Here is a 12813-nt window from a genome sequence, read left to right as displayed (position 1 = left end):
TGCACAGGCTCAGTAGTTGTGGGGCATGGGCTTAGTTGCTCCACAGCATGTGGAATCTTCCTGGACTGGGGATCAAACCCATGTCCCCAGCATTGGCAGGCGGATTCTAAACAACTAGACCATCAGGGAAGTCCCATCCTCTTTACTCTTTACAGTAGTAAGCTCCAAGATAAGAGTGTGTATCTCCATTTCCCAAGCAAGAAAATTTGACCTAGAGAAGTTAGAAAAGTGTCCCAGTAGGCTAGACTTTACTGTTTTACCTGCCCCGCACATCTTTCTTCTGGGAATGCCCCTCCCCCTGTGACCATCCATCTGCCTCTGGGAGTGAATGCCTGTTAGCCAAGATGAGAAGTCCAGGGCCTGCTCCACACAAGCTCTGCCAATCAGTCCTCCTTTGTAAATTTGAGAAGGAAACCAGAGGGTCCAGACTCTGTAGGTTATAAAGGTGAGACTCTGTCCAGGGCCCTGTTTCTTGCCCAGTGGACTAAAAGAACAGAATCTGCAGAGAGAGTGTGTGAACCAGGAGCTAGAAAAGGTCAAGGGGGCAAGAAAAGGCAGGCTCCTAAGTGTTCAGATCCACATACTCTCTGTACCCGGGACCCACCTGTATTCCTATTTCTGTGTTCCTTGAGACCTTCATATATCCTTATTTTTTTTAAGACTTTTTTTTATATGAACCATTTTCAAAGTCTTCACTGAATGTTTTACAATATTGTTTCTGTTTTTATGGCCTGTTTATGTGGGAGCTTAGCTCCCCACCAAGGCCTGAACCCACACCCCTTTCCAACTCTCCCTGAGTTGCAAGGTGAAGGCTTAACCACTGGACTGCGAGGGAAGTCCGGAAACCTTCCTATACCTTTAGATATTATAAATATAATAAATTCTCCTTAAGCCACTTTGACTTGGGTTTTGGTCACCTGTGATCAAAGGGATCCTTGAATGTGGCTGAAATGAGCCCAGTTCTAGAATGGCTTGTTTCTAACACCTTCTCTTGGGTACATCACAAAAGGGGGCCGGGATCCTGTTTTGACTCTGAACTGTCTCAAAGGGCAAATGAGTGAGTGATTATGGCCAGTGTAGGGGCTCCAGAGACCTGTGTCCTCTGCCATTCCCCTTGCGAGCCTATCTGTAATCAGATTAGGGGGTTGTGACAATGCAAACACAGAGTCTTCTTCTTATTCCATCTAATTAAGTTACGATTTAGTAAAATGAGACCTTCCTACCTTTCCCTGGGCCCCTGTATGAGAGTGTAGACCAGGAACTCCTGCCAGAATGCAGCCAGCTTCTTCCCCTCTCATCTGGGCTCCCCTTCCCAGGGTATTGTTGCCTGTTTCAGGAATTACAGCTGCCCCCCAGGTTGGAAATCTGGAAGCCAGTTTCTCCTCAATGCCTCATGCCCTTGACCCTTCTTTTCCATTCTCACTGCCAATTCCAAGTGCTACTGCCTCGAGCCCAAATTGTTGTAACAGAGTCCTAACATTATTGTCCTTGTGCTTTTGCGTGGCCTGAAATGCCCCATCTCATATGTACACTACAATCCAAGTTCAAATACCACCTTCCCCGTGGGGCCTCTCTGACCACTAGGATTCAGACACTCCCTGTGACATGGACATGCACCCTAAGACGTTAAGGAAAAAATTATCCAGGGACCAGCTTAATTATCCAGTTAAGCACGACCCCAGAGGCTTAACTTGTCTGAGCCTCTTTTTCTGTGTATATTCGATAGAATCAACAGCAGGACTTTGATGAGAATTCAGTCAAACTGTTAAGTAGAAATGACCGTCTCGAGGCTTGCACCTAAAAGGGAACCCATCCTCGTTCCCTTTGCTCTCTCTCACCAGTTTTTTCACCAGACTTCTAACTCTTCAAAACCTGGAACCTTGCATTACTAGGCCTGGCAGGGAGCATGGCATAAAGCAGGAGCTCAAAGCACGCTGAGTGAATAAATACGTAAATGGAAGATTGAAGGAAAAAACCCTCTCCACTCTTGACTCTCTGTTCAACCCCATGTGCACACTTGCCAAATTAATAGTCCTTCTTCTAGTCCTTCAGTTTGGCTCTCAACACACTTATCACTTCTTATTCAAAAAAATCACCTATGGGTCTCCAGTACCCATAGGTTCAAATTTCTTCCTTTAGATTACGGATCCCTCATGATCTGGCCCTAAATACTGTTATTTGGTGTTATTTCCCATTATTCACTGCTGTAGGTTTTTTTGTTGTTGTTGTTCATGAGGCATGTGGGATCTTAGTTGCCTGACAGGGTCTGAACCTGCCCCCACTGCATTGGAATCACGGTATCTTTACCATTGGATCACCAGAGAAGTCCTTGCTACAGTCCTTTCAATGTCGCTGTTCTGGGAGGTCTGTTCATTGCCAGCCAGTTCCAAAAAGTCCTTTCCTTTCTTATCCCTGGCTCAGCACCTTCATTCATACTTGGTTTCCTTCCTAAAAGAATTTCCTTCTCTCTGGCTAACCACCTCCTACCCATCTGTAGCAAAGAAAGCTAGTTGCTTCCTAATATCCCTAAAGAAATTGAAAAAAGTTCCCCAATACTTCCACCAGTTAACATTTGACCATATTTTCTTTCAAGCTTTATTTCCAGGCATTTAAAAAATATTTTTAAAAGTATTCATTGGAAAGCAGCTTCTATAATGACCACACGCATATTTCTATTTATATAAGCAAAAAGAAGCAAATAAAAATCACCATAATCCTACCAGTCTTAGCCAATTATTTAACCTTTTGGTCACATGTACCCTTTAGGCCCATATTAATATTTAAAACGATTCTATTTTTTCACAAAATTGAGATATTGTGATCTGTTTAGTTTCTATTCTATTCTGTTTGTGTTAGCATTGTTTCAAAAAAACATTTTTCATGTCATTAAGAAAGCTTGGTAAAGATAATTTAAAAAAAAATTAGAAGCACAATATCCCATTGTTTGAGAAAACTATTTTTTACTTAGTTTTTCCATTGCTCCACATTTAGGGTTTCCTTTTTCCAAGTTTTCTTTAAACAATGCTGTGATGAATATTTTTGTGCATACATGTTTGACCTTGTTTCTCAATAGCTCCTGAGAATTATTATAGTAACTACATGTCTTGAGTGGTTACCTTTTCCATGCATTAACTGCACCATTACTGCTCTGAATCCTAGTAACAATGCTATCAACGTACAAAGTAGATATTACCATTCCCATTTCACAGGTGTCAGAACTGAAGCACAAACCATAGCATACTCAATGTTCTCAAAACTGTGATAGTGGGCCCCAAATTTAACCCGGGCAGTGCGACTCCCAAGCCCAAGCTCTCAAGCATGATTTTAAGGCTCATGATACCTTTACCAAATGACTTTCCAGAAAGGTTGTTCCAATAAGAATGTCCATCACTCATTCCTTCTTCTTTCAAATGCTTGGTGGGCATTTGCATTTCAGTTGCTCTGAGCTGTCCCTTCATGTAGTTTGCCCACCTATCAGTGAAGGTTACTGTGGGCCACTAATTAGCCCAGCTGATCTTCCCAGCAGCAAAGAGGTGATGTTTCCCTCAGAATCTGGCCACATTCATCCCACTCTGATGTGAGAGTGACCTGAGCAAACACAAACGCTATAAAATAATGCTTTTATACTGGGAGACACAGAGCCTTCTAGTCCTGTTGTTCTGTGCACAATCTAGGGGAGCCTTCATCTAGAAGCTGGCACCATATGTAATTTGCATGTTCAGGAGTTATAATTACATGAGAAGTGCTTTCTTTGTACATGTGTGCATGCTCAGTTGCTTCAGTCATGTCCAACTCTGCGACCCCGTGGACTGCAGCCCATCAGTCTCCTCTGTCCACGGGATTCTCCAGGCAAGAATACTGCAATGGTTGCCATAGCCATCCTCCAGGGGATCTTCCCCACCAAGGGATCGTCTCCTGCATCTCCTGCATTGCAGGTGGATTCCTTACCGGTGAGCCCCTGGGGAAGCCCCTTCTTTGTACATGACATGCTTATTCATGCATAATCAGTATAATTTTAAAAAAACAGGTTAATTTCAAACAAAATAAAATCAAGAGTTTGTTATAATTCAAGTATTAAAGTAATACAAAGAATTCATTGATTTTTAAATGCCAATATCATAAACATTCTGCAATTGTAGGTAGCATGATGGGCATAAACAATCTCCTTTTGGAAGACTGAGGACACCTCAGCGAAGCATCTGAAATGTATTTTCTTAACATAGTCATCTCAAAGCAAATTTTCAGACTTTTTGGTCTGCTGCATTTTTTTTTAAAGGGTCAGTGATTACTTGTATTAATAGGCTCTTCTTTTTCTTTTTTAATTGACTCCCATATATGTCAATCAAAACAGTTTGTGCACGCAATTACAGTTTTCAGAATGGGTGCTTGGAAGGGGCAACATGAAAGTTAAAAAAAAACAAAAAACAAAAAAAAAACCTTGGTAAACCAGAAAGATTTAGACTTCAAGTTCTAGTTTTTTGTGGTTGCAGTCCACGAGGAATTTGCAGAATTTTCTCTTCCTGAACTGACCTTCTCCTTCCTTCCTCCATTTCCCAGGTCAGCTTAAATCCTGGCTCTTGCCTGAGGCCTCCCCTCAAATAAAAACCACTTCTTCACACTATGATAACATGTATAGACAGTCCAGCCAGATTGCTCAATTGATCACTTAATCAGAGTCCATCTTACTTCAATGTGTCCTGAGCTTTTGGTTTTCATTACTTCCGGTGTCAAGGGCACAAGGGTTAAAAGCTATACTTCTTTTTATCCCTTTTGTAGCAGGATGGTGCTGTGCACATGAAAGTCGCTTAATAATACTTAATCCATGCATAAACAGGTGAAAAATAAGTGAATTTGGAAAAATTCAGGGAGCAAGTAGATGAGTATGGTATAAATAACAGACATTTAAAAAAGTACTTTAAAGTTTATAAAACACTTCTCAAGCCATCTCATTTGTACCTCAAAATAACCCAGAGGAAACTGGCTTGGAGAAGTTAAGAGACTTGCTCTTGACACCCGGATCCCTTCCTCCAAAGCTTGTTTTAGTGCTATTATAGTTGACCTTCAGTAAGTATATGAAATTAAATGTGCAGACAGCACGCCCCTATAAAATGTGGTCACCAGCAGAGGGCGCAAGAATATGCATGGGTCTTGGAATAAAATTTGCATCCTGGCCCAGGCTCTTTAAGAGCTACTGACCTTGGGCTAATCGTTTAATTTTTTTGAGTCTCATTTGTAAACTATTGATGATAACTCCCCTCCCCTCGTTGCAGTGTGGTCATAAACATAAGAATTAGAAATATTCTGTGGCTGCTGCTAAGTCACTTCAGTCGTCCGACTCTGTGCGACCCCATAGACGGCAGCCCATCAGGCTTCCCCGTCCCTGGGATTCTCACAGGCAAGAACACTGGAATGGGTTGCCATCTCCTTCTCCAGTGCATGAAAGTGAAAAGTGAAAGTGAAGTTGCTCAGTCATGTCCGACTCTTCGCGACCCCATGGACTGCAGCCTACCAGGCTCCTCCATCCATGGGATTTTCCCAGGCAAGAGTAGTGGAGTAGGGTGCCATCGCCTGCTGCTGCTGCTGCTAAGTCGCTTCAGTTGTGTCCGACTCTGTGCGACCCCATAGAAGGCAGCCCATCAGGCTCCCCCGTCCCTGGGATTCTCCAGGCAAGAACACTGGAGTGGGTTGCCATTTCCTTCTCCAATGCATGAAAGTGAAGAGTGAAAGTGAAGTCGCCTAGCACATAGTAAAGTAAGTGTTAGTTGCTCAGTCATGTCCGACTCCTTGTGACCCCATGGACTGTAGCCCACCAGGTTTCTCTCTCAGTGGGATTCTTCAGGCAAAAACACTGGAGTGGGTAACCATTCCATTCTCCAGGGGTCCTCCTGACCCAGGGATCAAACCCTGGTCTCTCACATTGCAGGCAGATTCTTAACCATCTGAGCCACCAGGGAAGCCCAGCACATAGTAGGTGAACAATAAATTGTTTCTCTCCTGATTGCCATAAGATCACAGAACCAGTTAATTCTTGTTTGATGCTTACTAAATATTTGATATTAGTTTGCATATTTAACCCTTAAAATAGCCTGAATGGGCAAATAAATGCATATTAATGAAAAAATTTAATATCCAATGCTGGCAAGAGTGAGGAAGCAGATTGTAGCAACTTTTCTGGATAGAAAGCCTTAAAAACATGATCGGGGCCAGATTATCTTGCCCCAGCATCTATTTAACCTAGGAAAATAATACTGGATAAGTAGCAAGCTTTAGAAAAATAGAGGATTTCATCATCTCTCTTTATAACAGCAAAAGGGAAACATCCTAAATGTTCAATGTAGGGCATAGGCTTAATAATTCTAGTTTCTCCATCAAATTGAACACTGTGCAGTCATTAAAATGATGCTATATAAAAATAAATAAATACAATGATCCTATAGAAAAATATTCTTAAAAGGAGCATAATTGAAACACAGCAAGTAAAGATCACAAGAGACAAACAGCCTGCTTTAACCTGTTTAATAAATACAGGACAGAAATCAAAATTGTAATAGTTATTTCCGTACAAGATGAGATTGTTAATGGAGTTTTTTCCCCCTACTTCTCTTTACTTATTCTGTAAATGTTCTGCAATTAATATATATCACTTTTGTGATTTAAAGTCTTTCTTTTACATGTGCAGTGGAGGTGGTTTTTTTAAACACTGCCTGCCAGCACAACCAGAACAGTGGTCAAGTAAATTAAGTTAGTTGTAATAGAGTAACTTGGGAGTTTCAAGAAGTTAAACAGAGTAATTAAAATCGTAATGAAATTACACAGAGCTGGTCACTTAGTTGCAATAAGGCTGCTCTAGACGTTTGGTTCCACTTTTTCAAAAGGCCTAAAAATGGCATAAAATAAAAAATGAACAATTGTTCATGTAAAGGGCCATGTGCCAAGTTTGGCCTAAGCCACTGTAACCTGAACTCACCCATATCTCCTCCTCCAGGCTGGCGGCATGTCTCTGGAAGGGTGTATTTGCCCTGCATTACTCAATTTACTTTCCTGAACTTGAAATGGAGTGGAATTTCAATGTAGAGTTACCCATTAGCTCCAAGGCTAAATTTAAACCTTTAATTAAATTAATCACTTGATCTTAAACACATTGCTTCTCCCTTAGGAAAGAGTAGAGAGGTTTCTTAGATGTCAGAGAACTCAAGTCAGTGTGACAACTGTTACTACTGCCTTTGATAAATCACCCAAACCACAGAGGGAAATCTGCAGGCATTTTCAGATGGTCCACGGTAAAGCCCCCTCTACTCCAGAACAGAAGGTTGTTGGCGGTGGGGCTGGGGTACAGCATACTGCGACCCCTTCCAGATCCGTCGTTGCAGCTCTGGAAGGGTCATTGCATCCTTGGACAGGTACTTAATAGAAGACACTGGTAGGGTTTGGGGTTCTTGTGCACCCCGGGGTGTGTATTTATAACAGGAGCTGCGTCCTCAGCCTGCAAATGAATGAGACACAAACTCAACGGTCAGCGACCGCTTGCTGGTGGGACTGTCCACATAAAGGGGTGTGGCCCTACTCGTGTAACTATTAATAAGGACTTATTTCTCGGGGCCCAACAAGGGCAGAGCAGGATCCAGTTAACAAGTTCGCGGGCCAAATCGCTTCAATTCCAGTGACTCGTCCCGCAGACCCATAACCTTCCCAGGACCACATCCTCACGCGTGACTCGGAGCTCTGCTCACGCTCCGCAATTCCCAGTCCAAGCGCGACGGGGAAGCGTGCTCGCCTCCCGCACCTGGGCGCGCGCCCCGGCAGGGAGCCACCAACTCTCCCCGCAGTCAGCTCGGACTACCTGGACCGCCAGGCCGATCCCCGCCCCGCCACCCGCTCGGTTTTCCCTTCCTCCTCCTCTTCCTCCTCCTCCTGCCCCCCGCCTCCAGCTGCCTGCCTGCGCGGCTGCCGCCTGCGGCTTTGTTTTCCTCCCAGGTTTCACCCCCCACACGTGATACTGTGTTTTTTTTTTTTTTGCACAGAGCGTTTCGCAGAGCGAGCGCGGGGCGCGCGCACCTATAAATACCGACCCGGGGGCCGGAGAGCAGCAGATCGCGGGGTCCCGGAGGGCCCAGCACCGATCCCGCAGGCGGGGCGGGCGGGCAGACGGCCAGCGAGCCAGCCAGCAGCCGCGCGCGTGGGCCAGGGCGGCGGCGCCCCCCGCCCGAGCACCGAGGGGCGAGCATGGCCCGCCCGCTGGGGGGCCGGGCCGCCGCGCACGCCGCCCGCGCCCCGCGCCCTGCCCAGCCCGGGTCACCGGCGCTCGCGCCCGCCGCTTAGCACTCGGGCGCCACTCGCTTCTCCGGGGGCATCGCGGAAATCTCGCCGCAGACGGACACAATGGCGGCGACTGCCGCCACCACGGCCGCCACCGCCGGCACGGCCGTCCGCAGCAGCAGCACCAGCAGCGCCGGCACCGACGCCGCGGGCATCGGCAGATTGCAGCCGCCGCCGCAGCCCCGGCCCGCGGCCGCAGCGCCGGCCCAGCCGCCGCCCGAGCCCCCCAGGAAGCCGCGCATGGACCCGCGGCGGCGCCAAGCTGCCCTCTCCTTCCTCACCAACATCTCGTTGGACGGACGGCCGCCGCTGCAGGACGAGGAGTGGGCCGGCGGCGAGGACAGCAGCGCGGCCAAGCCCGGCAGCGGCTGCGGCTCGAGGACTCGGCTCAGCCTGCCAGCAGCCGCCGAGCGGGGAGGCTGCGGCGCGCTCTCCGCGGCGGGCGCGGCGGCGGCGGCGTTGGCGGCTGGATCCGGCCCCTGCCTCCCGCCGCCCTCGCCGCTTGTCCCCGGCGGCCACGCGACCGTGCTCGGCCCCGGGGCGGCCCGGGGGTTCGCAAGCTCCCTGGGCGCCGGCCGGGCGTCGGGGGAGCTGTGGCAGCAGCTCCGGCCCGCGCCTTTCGCCACTGGCGTTCAGCCGCAGCCGCCAGACGGGCCCGGGGACGCCGGGCCGGAGGAGCTGGAGGAGGACGATGCCTTTACCGGAGTGCACGTGCCGGCGGCCGCCTTCCTGAGCTCCGGGACCCCCGGGGGCGGGAGCGGCAGTCGGGGCCGCCTCAACTCGTTCACTCAGGGAATCCTGCCCATCGCCTTCTCCAGGCAGACCTCGCAGAACTACTGTTCGCTGGAGCAGGCGGGCCCGGGGAGCGGCTCCAGCGCCTTCGAGCAGCTGCAGAGGTCCCGGTGAGTAGCCAGGACGCGGCGCGCGCCTCTCCTAACCCCGCCCGGCCGGCGCTCTGCTGCGGGACACCCGGCGCTCCCACTTCCCGCGCCCTGCCGGATCCCTGGGCTTCTGGCGCGAATTCCAAACCGCGAGGGCACGCGGAAGAAGGAAGGTCTCTGGGGAGTGTGTGTGTGTGTTTTCACACGTGTGTGCACGAGCCCAGCACTCACCGAGAAGCACCGTGCTTATGCAAATGGGGTTGGAGGTACAGGTTGCGGGAGCCCACCAAAAAAAGTGGCATCAAAACCTCTCATTGCAAGGAAAAGAGCATGAGCTTTCAGAAACCCGGGCCGGACCGGAGAAGCACTCTTCTCGCTCCCGGCAAGACTAGGCGGGACGCAGAGTCCAGCAGTGGGTCCGGCAGCCGGCCGAGCGGCGCGTGTGAGTCTTAACTTGCCGCAGACACGCCGCCGCGAATGCCTTCTAAGTTCTGCTTGCGCTCCAAGTATTCCAGTGTCCCAGGAGCACTTGGCATTTTCCTTTTGCTTTCCTAAGAAAAGGAAAGCCCTTCTTATGTGCCCTTGAAGGCCTTGAGGGTGGGGGACAGAGAGGAAATAGGGCTTGAGGATTCTTTTTTGCATCCCAACGTGAATTCGGTGAAATGAGTGAAAAGTTTTTCACCTTTCAAAAGGTTGTGTTTGGTAGCTTAAGTCATCTCCAGGTCTCAACCATCTTAGCAAAACCGTGAAATGCTGGACACTTGCCCATTCAGGAAATGGCTAGAGCTTGTTCCAGGCACCCTGGGCAGTTCTGTCTGCATCAGGCAGGTGGGATAGGGGGAGAACAGGACTGAGCAACCGGGAGGAAGTGCAGGCCTGGTTCCTGGGAGGGAACGTCCAGGCTAGTTAGTTAGGAAGGCCTCCTATGGCTCAGTTATGTCAGCTTCCTGAGGCCTCAGTTTCCCTTTCTGGGATGGGAACTTGCCAGCCTGTTGCAGGCCTGGAGATGAGAAAGGAGAACCTTTTCTGTTACAGCCTCTCTCCTGTGATGCTCTGAACACTTAGGCTTTTTCTGGTCTATTAAGAAGGTGGTCTGTTGGAAAACTTAACTTCCTCTCCCAATGGACAGATGGTGATGAATGGACCAGGCTCCTTCAGAATTTTGTCCGGAGTCTCTTTCCTCCTAAGGGTTGAAATCAGGACCCTGTTTGGTGTGCAGCATCCTAGTTGAGTCCGCATGTCTGTGGACAGGGGTGTGGACCTGTCAGACAGCCTTGTGATTTCCCTGGGTGATTAGCGATGCTGGGCACAGGTGACCATCTGGGCCTGAGTTTCTTGTCAGGGCTCACATCTCCCCCATAGCATAGCAGGCCAGTGGGCGGGAGGGGAGGAGGATCCCTTCCTTTCTGGGTGAGTGGCTCAGACTCAGCAGTTTCCCAGCGGCTTGACATCACACACTGGCTCCTAATGACTCTGTAGTTTGAGCCTGAGCCCAGCTTGTCCAGTGGGTCAGGGCAAGAGTGGTAATAAACATAGGTGTTATTCTAAGCCATGTGCCAGACTGGCCTGTGTCTCATGCTTGACAGATGTGTTCCCCTGCTCGCAACAGCTGGAGATCAAATGACCTCACACTTCGTCTCTAAGAATCACCTTTAGACGATCTTGTGTGTTAATATTTCTGATCCCCCAAATAGCCAGATTTAACCGCTGATCCTATAAAGATGAACCCCGTGGGTGTTTTATTGATCCCCTCCCCCAACACACACATTAAGATGAGTGAGTCAGTGTGATGCTTCCTTACTTGACGGTCGCATTCATCTTATAACTTTGGAATTATCCATATCTGGCAACTTGACAGGCTTTTTAAAAAATTACAGCTGTCAACAGAAACCGTGTCAAATTTAATGTGCAGAGAGGAAATAAATTGGTGAGACTGAGATTGAAGAAAGGCCTTGAAGTGCGAGCATGGCCATTTCTCATGGCCAGAAACTTGGAATCTCCTAGGGCATTTTGTTTCCTACACTGCACTGCTTACAGGAGTTTTGTCAGAAGTGTGTTGTTTTTCTGATCACTAGAGAGAACTTTCACATGCTTAGATGAGTTGTGATGTGGCATATAGACTCATTTGAATCAGGCCCAGGGCCAACTTAAAGAACTCAGGGTAGTTTAAAGAATGTCATTTACTTTCCTGGTGTGCCTCGCTTTAAGAAATACTGCTTGCCTGGGTGGTTCCATATACTATTTCATGGATGTTCTCCTGGGGTGTCATTTTTAAATCATATATTTTCCTTGGATTTGTTTCTTTCAATTTAAAGAATTCCAAACAACCTTGCTGCTCAAAAGTGAGTTCTTGGACCTTCACAAACCCTCAGGTCCTATTCTGGATTACTTGAGTACAAATTTGCATTTTAACAAGATTCCCCAGATGATTCATATACAAGGGAAAGTTTGGAAAAACTGCCATAGTTCATCTGAAATCTGCCTCTTTTTTCCCCATGAACTTGGAATTTCACACATTCAGTTTGTTATGGGTATATAAAAATCAGAATCTCCTGATCCGAAATCTTATTTATTTTGTTACTTTCATCTGGACACTTGCAAGACTGATCACATTTATGACTTGTACTTCCAAATCTTGAAATATGGCAGGAACATGTGTGTGCCCAGACCTTGGCACAGATGTGTTGACGGATTGAGGACACCATCTCTGTGCTGGAGAGTTGATGTTTATCACAGTGAATTCTCACAGCCTCCCTACGTGTAGATTCTTTCTCAGACCCAGTGTTTGCCAAGATAGGACTCCATATCTTTGAGATCCAAACCTGACATTCTTCTTTCTTTCTTCTTGTTTTTTTTTTTTTTTTTTAAATATATATTTATTTATTTGCCTGCACTGGGTCCCAGCTATGGCATGCAGGACCCTCGATCTTTGTTGCGGCATGCAGAATCCTTTTAATTCCGGCATGTGGAATCTGTAGTTATGGCATGTGAACTCAGCTGTGGCAGGTGGGATCTAGTTCCCTGACCAGCGATCAAACCAGGCCCACTGCTTTGGGAGCTCAGTCTCAGCCACTGGGCCACCAGGGAAGTCCGGAACTTGATGCCTTTCCTCTGCCCCTGCATGGATCACCGTGCCGGGCATGCATGGGCCCAAGGAGAATTTGGGAGCTCTGGACCCTACTAGATGTTTGTCCAGGACACGTAGCAGGCCAGTGGTGCTTGTGAGGTTCTGTACACCCTCTCTGAGTCATCCTCCCCACATTTAGCTTTGCTCTGAGGGGTCCCTGGCTTTGCTGCTACTTTCCAGTCTCTACTGACGTGCATAGAGAACCCAGGACCACAGGCCTCATGGATGGGGCTCCAGGGATGGGAAGCCAGTGCACTGGGGTTTATGCTGAGTTTGCTCTGTGGCTAGGTGTCAGAAGCGAGAAGCCAGAAAGATGCCTTCTAGCTTGACACCCTGTTGTGTTCTCTGCCTAAGGAAGGCGTTAATAGGTGAAAGGGAGTGTGTTTCAAGGCTTTCTTTCACTTGAAAAGTTTCCCCTTAGGTAGCAGCTGGCAGCAGTCCTGGGTTCCTCCACTTCCTGGTGCTGCTGAAGTGCGGAATGGGGCCTAG

General features: G+C 48.1%; 1 protein-coding gene across 2 annotated transcripts in view; it reads left to right on the top strand.

Annotated features, from left to right (window-relative positions):
* Nucleotides 1–8291: 8291 nt before the first annotated feature.
* CABLES1 (Cdk5 and Abl enzyme substrate 1) overlaps nt 8292–12813 on the top strand; it is a 102220-nt gene continuing 97698 nt past the window's right edge. For both annotated transcript variants that reach the window (XM_024984431.2, XM_002697726.5), the window contains exon 1: nt 8292–9218. In XM_024984431.2, coding sequence (XP_024840199.1) covers nt 8380–9218 — 839 coding nt within the window. In that variant the 5' untranslated portion in view covers nt 8292–8379. The remainder of the gene's footprint in view (nt 9219–12813) is intronic.

Source organism: Bos taurus, chromosome 24 (assembly GCF_002263795.3).
Source record: "Bos taurus isolate L1 Dominette 01449 registration number 42190680 breed Hereford chromosome 24, ARS-UCD2.0, whole genome shotgun sequence".
In the NCBI taxonomy this organism is placed as follows: domain Eukaryota; kingdom Metazoa; phylum Chordata; class Mammalia; order Artiodactyla; family Bovidae; genus Bos; species Bos taurus.
The sequence above is the reverse complement of the archived record's forward strand: the minus strand, read 5'-3'. Positions and strand labels throughout refer to the sequence as shown.